The 12,500-nt window shown below is 38.9% G+C and overlaps 1 protein-coding gene across 2 annotated transcripts in view; it reads left to right on the top strand.

The window, feature by feature from the left end:
• si:ch73-40a2.1 (tyrosine-protein kinase receptor UFO) overlaps positions 1-3,624 on the top strand; it is a 10,268-nt gene extending 6,644 nt beyond the window's left edge. Inside the window, exons 8-15 of one of the 2 annotated variants that reach the window (XM_062065018.1) lie at positions 299-421; positions 488-568; positions 654-746; positions 1,689-1,810; positions 1,875-1,984; positions 2,125-2,284; positions 2,352-2,488; positions 2,571-3,624. In XM_062065018.1, coding sequence (XP_061921002.1) covers positions 299-421; positions 488-568; positions 654-746; positions 1,689-1,810; positions 1,875-1,984; positions 2,125-2,284; positions 2,352-2,488; positions 2,571-2,808 — 1,064 coding nt within the window. In that variant the 3' untranslated portion in view covers positions 2,809-3,624. Of the gene's footprint in view, positions 1-298; positions 422-487; positions 569-653; positions 747-1,688; positions 1,811-1,874; positions 1,985-2,124; positions 2,285-2,351; positions 2,489-2,570 lie in introns of those variants that run through there. The other variant, XM_062065019.1, reaches the window with a different exon arrangement.
• The last annotated feature ends 8,876 nt before the right edge of the window (positions 3,625-12,500 follow it).

Raw genomic sequence — 12,500 nt, 5'->3', positions numbered from 1 at the left:
TATCTTCATTGAAAAGTACAGTGCTTTTCCTTCAAAAATAAGGACATTTCAATTAGACCCCAAACTTTTGAACGGTAGTGTATATATATATATATATATATATATATATATATATATATATATATACACACACACACACACACGCTATTGTGCATCCATATAGTCACACAATTGCAATTTCTCAGCTTCTATCAGGATCATGTGCGGAGGAGTGATCCGAAATGTAACTGTAGAGGAGCGATCACATTAGATGCCAAGCTTGTGCACAATTGTTTGTATCTGTTTGTTTAATTCTTAGGGACCTCAGAGGAAGAGAGCGTGGCCCGGCTGTTGGAAGGTCTGAGTGACAGCCTGATAGCCAACCTGAGGGACGTTCTTGTGGAGAGAAACAAACTCACAGTGGGAAAATGGCTGGGAAAAGGTTGGCTGATCTGAAACATATTTTAATTAAGACAGTATGCATGTGAAATGTTGTGTTCCCCTCCAGGAGAGTATGGCGCCGTCTTCGAGGGGCTCTTCTCTGCAGGGGACAACATGCACGTCAGGGTTGCGGTGAAGACAATGAGAGGTGTTTATCGAAACTTCCAATCTGACCATTCGTTTTCTTCTACTAGTTGTTGGGAATGTTATGTTCCTCTGTTCTGCACATTTAGTGGGCATGTACAGCCAGGAAGACTTGGGTGAGTTCCTCAGAGAGGCAGAGAGCATGAAGAACTTTGATCACGACAACGTGGTTAGGCTTCTTGGTAAGCTAAAAAGATAATTTTACTATCGCTTAACCTTTGTGCAACCTTAAGATTGATTCTACACACTCACTCTTAGGATCCAAAAGGGAGCCGCTCATAAATCTCATAAGTCAACAATAAATTAAATAACTATTTTTACTTTCAACGCTTGAATTCATTTACCAACTTCAGATCTTTCTATTTATATAACGTTTTTATTTCTTTGTTTTAGGGTCTTGTCAAAAATAAAAAAATATTATATAATGGGAACATGCAAAATAACCAACATTTTAAACAATAAGTTGCAGAGTGGAATATTTGTGATTGGGTAATTACAGCTTTGAATAGGTCAATCATTTATAACATTGATTTTGATACAATAAAAAGTACACAAAGAAAATCTATTTTTGATTTTTATGAATCGATTAAGAATTGGTACAAATAAGAGTCGCGATTATTTCGAAAATCAATTTTTTTGGACTCTCTGCCATGTTATGTCTGCCCAAGATCATTTTCGTTGCATTTCAGCAGTTCGATCACAGATTAATTTATTTATGCTCATCAAAGCTCTGAGAATTATGCTCATAGTTTTCTGCAGCCAGTTGGTGATTAAAGGGCACAATTACACCAAAACAATAATTTTTCTTGTTTTTTTATCAGCACGAATGAGATTAATTACCGGTAGTTTTTTGTGGAAAAATCATACTAAAAAAAATAGCAGCTATAACAGGAGTCAACAAAGCTGAAAGAGTTCTTATGAGAAAGTGTTTGTACTTTATATTTATATCTTCTTCTAACAATGTTGCAAACAAAAACACAATGCAATTTGATTTAAAAAAATCTCCCTGGCAAAATTTTAGACCGCTAACCTTAGAATTGAACATTCATATCACATAAGGAACACATGCAATGCCTGTTTTGGGCCCTGGGTCTGCACAAGAATGAAATATTTCCCACATGCAGGAGTAACTTTGCAGAGAGAGCAGGACTCCCCAGTGGCCATTCCCATGGTCATCCTGCCCTACATGAAACATGGCGACTTGCGGCGTTTCCTCATCGCGATGCGCTATGGTGATATTCCAATGGTGAGATGGCATCTACAGTGTGTTATTCTAGTGTTTCCCAAGGCTGACAGAATGTCCTCCACAGTTTTTTCCCCCTCAAAGCCTGCTGCGCTTCATGGTTGACATCTCAGCTGGGATGGACTACCTGAACTCGCAGGGTTTTCTGCACCGAGACTTGGCAGCACGCAACTGCATGTGAGGGACACGTGAAGGCCTCCTTGTGTTTGTGTGTGACTGTGGCTCTTGTTAGCGTCTATTGGTATTCAGCTGCCATTTAGCTGGGAAGGAAACAGGATTACTGTTTCTTTTTAATGTACATTTACTCAAATACGCAGGCTGGGTGACGATTTTGTTGTGCGCGTGGCAGATTTTGGCCTGTCTCGGAAAATCCACAACAGCAATTATTACCGTCAACAAAAATCTGTCCGTGTGCCGGTCAAGTGGTTGGCCATAGAGAGCCTGTCTGACATGGTCTACACCACTAAGACTGACGTGGTGGGTTTCGAGAAGGTGGAATGACTTTATAATTGAATGACTTACTAAATGTTAGTCTTTTGCTCAGTGGTCATTTGGGGTGACAATGTGGGAGATTGCGTCTCTGGGCAGAACCCCATACCCTGGAGTCCAAAACCATGAGCTTCTGAACCTGCTTCTGTCTGGACATAGGCTCAGACAGCCTGATGACTGTGACCACAAACTGTGAGTGTTATTAGATTACTACGTTTACACTAGCATGTTTGCATTTTTGACGCATGCGTTTGTTTTCCCACCCAAAATGAAGCTATGAAATCATGCAGAGCTGCTGGGACGAGGAGCAGACACGCAGGCCTGGCTTCAAGGAACTGGGGGAGAAACTGGAGGCTCTTTTAAGGGAGCTCCCCATCCTGGATGCCTGCCAGGGGGCTTTCTACATCAACCAGGGCTTGGAGGCTGCAGCTGCTGTCTCAGAGAACCAGCAAACTCACTGTCAGGCCCGAGGGGAGAACTTGTACCAGTCCAGTCCTGTGGATGAAGTCTAGTGGGACCTAGAGGCACACTATCTGAAGTGTATTTCCTGCTCATAAAGTATTCACAGCACTTAACTTTTCCACATTTTGTTATGTTACAGCCTTATTCTAGTATGGAATACATTCAGTTTCCCAAAACATTTCTACATACAAACCCCATAATGTCAACATGAGTGAAAAAGACTTTGCATTTCAAAAACATTGTATTGAAAACTTCAGATATCAGTTTTACAAAAGTCCTCACAATCTTTGCTGTGTAGCCACAGGTGTATCCAGTTTCCCCTGATCTTCCTTCAGGTATGTCTACAGCTTCATTGGGCTCCACCTGTTGTTGTAAATTCTGTTGATTGGACATGGAAGAAGTTCAGAACCACCAGGCTTCTTCCTTGAGGACAACAGATCTGAAACATATACACTGACACTTCCCGTCCAACCTGATGGACCTTTAGAGGCACCGCAAAGAGGAATGGGTGAAACTGCTCAAAAATATAAGTACTAGGCTTGTAGCATTGTATTTCATGGCTTTATGTCACGTCACTCCTGGGGGCTGTTGCCTCAGACTCAAACATTTGGTGTACAACAAATCTAGCAGGAAGGGCGGTGCAAACGCCACATACTGTACATGTGTTGTTATAGCGTTCCAAAGAGAGTCCATCCTAAATGGCTTACTGTTGTTGCTCAAACAACAAAACAAAAAGGTTGCTGCTGTGTTGATCCTTTCGCCTTTGTCAAGTGGTGCCAAGTTGAATACATGATCCAGTTTGTAGTGACCACTTTTGTCAATGTCTGTATTAACTTCAAATAAACTGCAGAAGCATGTTTATTCATGTATATACTTTTCTTATTTCCTATATACTTACATATAAACACTTTTCTTTAGGGAACTTCCACTTAGACTGCTTTTTGTGTTCTAGTGTATATGGTGCAATTAAGTAAGATGCGCCCGTATGTAACACACTGCTTTACCTTAGTGTATGTTGTGCTAATAATAGTGATTTTAGCAAAGTTGCGCTACTGAGCCTGCTCAGTGGCCTTGTGGTTAGAGTCTCCGCCCTGAGATTGGTACGTCATGAGTTCAAACCCCGGCCGAGTCATACCAAAGAATATAAAAATGGGAACCATTACCTCCCTGCTTGGCACTCAGCATCAAGGGTTAGAATTGGGGGTTAAATCACCAAAATGATTCTCAAGCGCGGCCACCGCTGCTGCTCACTGCTCCCCTCACCTCCCAGGGGGTGGAACAATGGGATGGGTCAAATGCAGAGGGTAATTTCCCCACACCTAGTGTGTGTGTGTGACTATCAGTGGCACTTTAACTTTACTAATGTTAGATATCATTGAAAATATCTTCTATCATAACAATATGACTGCAAAATGTTGGTTGCTTCTCTACGACTGTTTTTGTGTTTGCAAACATGCTCCCTGTGTGTACGAGAGCATGAACACCAAACATTCGGGCCAGTGAGCATTTTTTAATTAATATAATTGGTCATAGAAATATCTGTGTTTTGGTAAACCACTAATGGTAACATAAGCTAGTTGGTGGTGTTCTTGTGCTTGTTTTGGTCGAAAAAATGTTACTTTGAGCATGTTAGAAACAGTCCCTTTAATACAGGTCTGCTTATTAAGGTAATGCACATCTACAACTGCCTGGAAGTCCTAAACCGGGGGTCAGCAACCCGCGGCTCCTTAGTGCTCCCTGGAGCATTTTTAAAAAATTATTTAAAATGAAAAAAGTTGGGGGGAAAACATTTTTTTTGTTTTAGTATGTTTTTTGTTTGAGGACAAACATGACACAAACCTACACAATTGTTAGAAAGCCCAGTGTTTAATATGATTGTGTGTATGCTTCACTGATGAGAGTATTTGGTGAACATCGTTTTGTCCTACTAATTTCAGTGGTTCTTGAACTCACCATAGTGTAGACTGTGATGCAACAGCTTGTTTACATGTAAAATCTTCCACTCCTTCTTTGTCTCATGTTGTCCACCAAACGTTTTATGCTGTGCGTGAATGCACAATCAATCAATCAATCAAAGTGTATTTATATAGCCCTAAATCATGAGTGTCTCAAAGGGCTGCGCAAGCCACAACGACATCCTCGGCTCTGATCCCACAAAGGTGAGCTTTGTTGATGTTATTGACTTGTTGGAGTGCTAATTAGGCATATTTAGTCAGTACATGACTGCAAGCTAATCAATGCTAACATGCTATTTAGGCTAGCTGTATGTACATATTACATCATTATGCCTCATTTATAAAATACTTGAGCTAATTTAATATCCTTTACTTTTATCCTCTTTGTTTATAATTTAGTTTTGCATGAGGTGGCAACTTGTCCAGGGTGTACGCCGCCTTCCGCCCGAATGCAGCTGAGATAGGGTCCAGCACCCTCTGCGACCCCAAAATGGACAAGCGGTAGAAAATGGATGGATGGATGTCTCATGACACATTATCTGTATGTAATATTGGCTGCATTTCAGATAGTTGTTTGTGTGCCATGTTGTTCCAGACCACAGCAAACATTACCTAGCTTGCCAAAGATTGTAATAAATCTATTAAAAGAAGACAGCCTGCCGTTTCCTTTAAATTGGACACACACATCTATACCTTTAGCCGTTAAAAGCCAGTAATTTCCAGGAGTTATCTCACATTCTGAGTAGCCTCTGATTTACTAATGGTTTCTAATGTTGTAAAAATGTGTAGTATAAATATTACATTTCAACATTTCTGTCAATGAAGATTTGCTTCAGCCTGCGAGACATAGTCATTTTGATAGTAGGCTAATATAGCTAATATAGACACTTAAGTCATGTGGTGTCTTCATTATAACACTTATATAGGACTTTTAAAGTCATTTTGATAGTAGGCTAATATAGCTAATATAGACACTTACGTCATGTGTTGCCTTCATTATAAGACTTATATAAGACTTTTAAAGTAATTTTGATAGTAGGCTAATATATCTAATATAGACACTTACGTCATGTGTTGCCTTCATTATAAGACTCATATAAGGCTTTTCATTTTTTGCGGCTCCAGACAGATTCGTTTTTTGTATTTTTGGTCCAGTATGGGTCTTTCAACGTTTTGGGTTGCCGACCCCCGTCCTAAACCTATCATGATGGTTTTAATACACTTTATTTATGGTCGAGATCAGTGATTCTCAAACTGTGGTGCGTGTACCACTAATGGTATGCAGGCTCCATCTAGTGGTACGCCAACGATTTGATTCATTATTTAAGTACAGCGTCCCACACAGCAAAAACACTCCGCGGCGGATCCCTGGAACGGAACCGCGAAACGGACCCGCATCGGCGTCCACTTGCTCTCAGGAACGTATCCGCCACGAAGGCGGGTCGCGGAGCCGCCGTGGCGGCGCGCTGCATCCGCTCCGCACCCATGATCAAAGCCTAACCTCCCGCCGCGGACCAGCAACGGACTCATAAAAACCCTGGCTCATCTGGCCGTTTTGGACCCCTTTATCTTATTTTCAAAATCCCTTCTGTTCTTGCTGTAGGATAAAATAGGAAACTAAAAAATTCACTAGGCCCTACTACAGTAATATAGGCTTACATATACATTGCCTTGTATTTTTAAACTAACAACATTGTCAATAGGCAGAAACAGAAAATGGTCAATTCACTCTATAAAGTAAATATATAATATATAAATAAATAGTAAATATACATATTTAATCTATTAGGCTACAACTTCAACGAAATGCTGCTCCATGCACAGCTAAAATATCAGAAAATGAATAACTGGTGAATGACAAGAAGTTCAATAAAAGGTTGTTTATTTATACATATACATCTCTATTCCTCCTGAGGAGGTGGAGGCGGGACTCGTCTCCTCATTGCCCGATCCCCCGCCAAGTTGAACCACCATATGGCGTGTTTGGTGACCTCAGCGTCCGTGGCTGACCTTGTCAACAATTTTTTTCTCACAGCACCTGTAATCAAACAAGATTACAAGACAGATACGTTTGTTTATGGTATGTAGCATCCAAAGCCAAGTATGCTTACACAATACAAAATATGTGATAGGTATAAAGGAGATTACATTTGAAAAAAAAAACATGACTTAAAGTTACTGGAGGTGGTTAAAATAAGGTGCGTAAACTATGAATTTGTGATCAGGGTATAGGTGTGCAAGACATCCAAAATGTTCAAACAATATCGTTATTTGGTTCCTTGATCAGAGTATTTGTTTGGCTCTGCTGGATGACGGCGGCGGAGGGTGGGGGGCATAAATAAATATCCATAACCCAACTTTGGGATGTTGACATTGTTTTATTATATTTGTACTATCATTCTATGTTTGTATTCGTGTAGGCCAGGGGTGTCCAAAGTGCGGCCCGGGGGCCATTTGCGGCCTGCAGGTCATTTTTTAACGGCCCCAGGGCACATTTTTTAAAAATACGATTGAAATAAATAAAAAACATTAAAAGTGGTATTTAAAGAGCAAACAGGTGAAATTTAACAAGAAAATGTAGCAATGTTTACTCTAATCACACAAAGCTGCCATGTAGGCTGTTTCTTTCTTTAAAAAGTAATAATGAATAAAAATCAATGTCAGTATGAATTATTGACCTATTCAAGGCTTAAGAAGTTTACCTTCGCAATCAGCTGGTCTTGGTTGTGCTTCATATGTTCCAGCAGGCTAAGGATCTGGATTACCTCAAGCGCTGTTGACAAACAGCAGTATAAAATTAACATGTTTCAGTGTTTATCCTCATTACTCATAATCCTGACATTAGCTATTGACCTTAGTTAATGACAAAAGTTATTGACAAAGTTTGAAGAAAATATGTGATTGCTTGTGAATTTGAATTTTTTTCCAAAATTTGTGGCACAGAATGACCATCCGGTATTTGTCAGTTATTGCTCACCAGAGCAGGAAATGTTGTCGGCCATTCTTCCCCCTCGCCATGTTGGCCTGTAGGCCAGGCTGGATCCAGGCTCCTCTGTCTGCCACATGTTGAGGGCTGCTGGTGAGGGGGGTGGAGGGAGTCGAGGAGGGACTGCCGTTCCTAGTGAGGTGGGCATTGTGAGAGAGCCATCAGTTAACCATGACTGGTAATACCCAAGGGGCCTATCTATACACTAATATTTCAGAGATCAGTCCCTACCTTGTGTAACTCTCTGCATGTTTAATGCAGGTGCTGGTGAAGGCATATGAATACGTCCTTCCCCATGGTGAGGTGCTAAGGGAGATACATTGGTATTAAATGGTTGTGATCTGTTAACCATGGTTACTGGATGCTGAGATATTATTTCAGAGATTAGTCTTTACCTAGAAAGTTATCTCCAGTTGAGGAGTCGAGTTGACAAGTACTCATGACTCTTGCTGGCACTCGGCGAGACGGTGGAGCTGGGAGAAGGGATACAAGGAGAGGGGAATATCTTTAGCACTAAGAATGTTAACCATATCTTTAATATTAATGTGGTGGTTTCGTTTTGTTCGATGTTAAGAGATTATTCCTTACTCTGCCTGTGCAATCGGCTTGCCGACCCCAGAGATGCGAGGTCACTATTTCCCGGGTCTTCTTCGCTATCATCCAAGTCCCCGAGATGATGGCTGTTGGGTAACCATATCATTAGGATTATTGCAATACCAAAATTGCCAAATATACATATAGTACAAGCATCTCTGGTCTATTTTTGAATGCTACCGGAAATAACCTTCCTATTACTGTAGAAACATGACAAAAACAAGACGGAACACACTTACACTGGCTTCCTGTTCCTTTTTTCTGGCAGCTCCTCATTCTCTGCCTCAGATTGCAGGTCTGAGGTGTCGCAGCCCTTTCCATATTGTTACATTATTTTTAATGCGTCGTTTGTAATTGTCTAAAATAGAATATGTTAAAATTAACATGAGTTTCAAATTAGCTGTAGAGCTGAACAGAATATTATTATTATTGATGATGATAAATCAGGTCTCTCTCTTACAAGAGACCTGGTCAGAACATAGACACAATAGGTTATTCCAAGCATAAAGAGAAGCAACTATGACGTTATTTTTTAACAAGAAATTTATGAATTTGCATACCACAAGTTCGGACAACAGAAACGTCAAAAATTGGCCAGTTTGGCTCATGCTGCTCCTCATTTAAAGCGGCCCTTTTAATTCTGTCGGTGTTTTTATAGCTGGGCCAGAAAACCATCCCATCATCATACCATCCACTTGGGACAACCGCAATGTCCCTGTTCATTATAAATTTAATCAGATGAAAATGCATCCTTAATGTAGAAAGAAAGAAAAGGGGTATTTATTCATCGTCAAAGGAACAACATGGACAGAAGCATGCACAGGTGTTAGTGTATACAAATAAGCAAGTAAGATGAGCTGAGATTTTACCTGAATGCATGGTGCCCCAAGGTGGTAAGAACTATAAGAAAGGTAAAAGTACAGGTCATAATAGTCAGAACTTCAGCTCAATCGTAAAGTAGGGTTTGAAATTATGGGTGTAGTGTATACAGAGATCAGTCCCTACCTTGTGTAACTCTGCATGTTTAATGCAGGTGCTGGTGAAGGCATATGAACACGTCCTTCCCCATGGTGAGGTGCTAAGGGAGATACATTGGTATTAAATGGTTGTGATCTGTTTACCATGGTTACTGGATGCTGAGATATTATTTCGGAGATCAGTCTTTACCTAGAAAGTTATCTCCAGTTGAGGAGTCGAGTTGACAAGTACTCATGATGCAATTGCAGTCAATGCAAATGCAAAGTAAATATCATATGGCTATAAGCTTTTTTTCTAACCAGGCACTAATTTGCTTATCATAAATATAGACTTAGACTTAGACTTACACTTCCTTTTTATTGTCATTCAAATTTGAACTTTACCGTACAGATAAGAACGAAATTTCGTTGCATTAGCTCATGGTAGTGCAGGATAAAAAAAGCAATAAGGTGCAGATATAAATAAATAGATTACTGTACAGATAAATATATTGCACTTTTGCATATGCATCTATGTTTTATGGATGCATATGCAATATGCTATATATATATATATATATGTGCAAAGATGTGAAAAATACTCGGAAGTAATACAGCTCATATATATTTATAATAATAAAAATACTGAAAAACAAAGGCTAATATTTAATCTACAAAAAATGTATTAAAAATTTAATATGACTAAAATAGATTAAATATTAGAAATCAAGGAAGGAAAGACATTGTGTATATATATATATATCAGAGGTGTGGACTCGAGTCACATGACTTGGACTCGAGTCAGACTCGAGTCATGAATTTGATGACTTTAGACTCGACTTGACAAAATGTAAAGAGACTTGCAACTCGACTTAGACTTTAACATCAATGACTTGTGACTTCACTTGGACTTGAGGCTTTTGACTTGACATGACTTGCTACTTTCCCCAAAACCCAAACCTTAAAAAGTTATTTGGGAGCGCTCCGTATCTTTCATTTTCTACGTCTGTGTCTATCAGCGTGTGTGCTGCGTGTCAGCATGTGTGCTGTCAGTACAACAGCCAATCAAATTAAATCTACGTTGTTTTCATCACACAGCTCTCATCCAATCAAATTGCAGGACAACCACCGAACAAGAGTTGTCAAACAACGCGGCAGTGAGAAACAATTATGCCAAAGTTGGTTTCGTTCGGGTATAAAAACTACGACTTGGTCAACAAAAAACGAATTGCCGTATGCAAATCACGCAGTTCGAATATTACAGACGGAGACGCAACAACTTCCAACTTCGTTCGACATTTGAAGTTGCACAAAGAAGGGTAAGTTTTGAATGTAAGCTAACGTTTATTGGCTAAGTAACATGACTTTTCAGTGAGGCTGTAAACTCACTGCTAACGTCATAACCATAGACATGTTTTAAGGGTACGCAGCATGGAGCGCTACTGCCTACTGGCGCAGACGAGACGCGGAGCCGCCATCTTGGAGTGGTGATCCGCTCCACTCAGTGCAATTCATTTGGCAGGAGCAATGAACTGTCAGCAAATTTAATTCATCTTACCTCACTGAATACCACTGATTTTCACGCGTTTTTTTGTCATACGTGTAGCTATGATAACGGACACATGTTTTGGCGTTTTTATTATTCATAGTTTGCTTAACAGTAATATAATATTCTTATACGCTATAAGTGACCAGACGTCCGAGATCAAAACTGGGAATATAATCCCAGAGAAAGGGGAAAAAAACGGTCAGCTATTTTTAAATTGAAGAAACAATATGATTAGATTATATATACATGCGTATATCCTACATAAACAATGTATGAATACATTATATATCTATATATTTTAGGGACCTATAGACTGTAACTCTGTTGCTGCAGCAGCAGAGAGTTTATTCTGTCTTGACACTTTGTATTGATATTTTGTATTACATTCTTCCCTTAAATGATAATGTTTACAGTGATTGTTTTATATCTATTTTTTATGTATGTCGCTTTGGATAAAAGCATCTGCCAAATAATTAAACATATATAAACACCTGAAAGTCTTTATATCAGCTAAAACCACCAATCTGTTTCACTGGAGTCAGCATAAAACCAAATGCTGTCTTACCCAACAATGTTAGTATTTGAATATTGTTACTAAGACTTATTCCTGGTTACAATTATACTGTTAAGAAAGTATTGTCTTATACTTTGCCTAAAATGAGAATGCATCATAATCAGTGGCGGCTGGTGAATTTTGTTTTAGGTGGGGCTGAAAGTTTGTAAACCAAACCCCTGTAGGGGCATCATCCTCCCTCAGAAGATTTATTTGTGATTCTCACATACAAATATTGAAGATCTTTGCTCCTTCTCAACTTTGTGGTAATGTTATTTTCATAAAATACAACCAATAGTATGTTAATGTTTGTTTTTGCAAATGTGTTTATTCTGTAAAGGAATGAGTTAAATGTTTAAAATTGTTTAAACTATTAAAATGACTGGTTAATAGTGCTATTATGAATTGCAATGTCAGCACTATTTTTTTTCCTGCAATTTCAAATGCACTTGTTTTAATAAATAAATACAGCGTTTTAAAAGCATACACAATCTGTGTAAAAATATTAGTCTGTGGTTAAAAGGACTTGAAAGGACTCGAAACTCAAAATGCAGGACTTGGGACTCGACTTGAGACTTTCTAGTCTTGACTTTGGACTTGACTTGGGACTTGCCTGTCTTGACTCGGGACTTGACTCGAGACTTGAGGGCAAAGACTTGAGACTTACTTGTGACTTGCAAAGCAATGACTTGGTCCCACCTCTGATATATATATATATATATATATATATATATATATATATATATATATATATATATATATATATATATATATATATATATATATATAATATAATATATATATCACTTTATGTAATATCCTCCTCAGAACCAGCGTCCGACCAAGTGGACATTTTTGTATCAGTTTTGAGGATGCTGCGCCTCTCAGCATGATATAACACAGATTGTTATTGTATTTACATTACAATAATGAAAGAACAACTTAAATAACATCTAATTAATTTTAAATATCTAAAATCTTTTTTATTGACCAACAATAGGGCAAGCGGTAGAAATGGATGGGTGGACTATACCTTTTTGTTAGCAGTTTTATATTATGATATTACACTAATGGTACACGGGCTCCATCTCGTGGTACGTCAAAGAATCACTTGATTAAATCACGGTGTTACTGTCAAGCTGTGTGTAA

Source organism: Entelurus aequoreus, linkage group LG12 (assembly GCF_033978785.1).
Source record: "Entelurus aequoreus isolate RoL-2023_Sb linkage group LG12, RoL_Eaeq_v1.1, whole genome shotgun sequence".
NCBI classification, from domain to species: domain Eukaryota; kingdom Metazoa; phylum Chordata; class Actinopteri; order Syngnathiformes; family Syngnathidae; genus Entelurus; species Entelurus aequoreus.
This window is presented reverse-complemented; position numbering and strand designations above follow the sequence as displayed.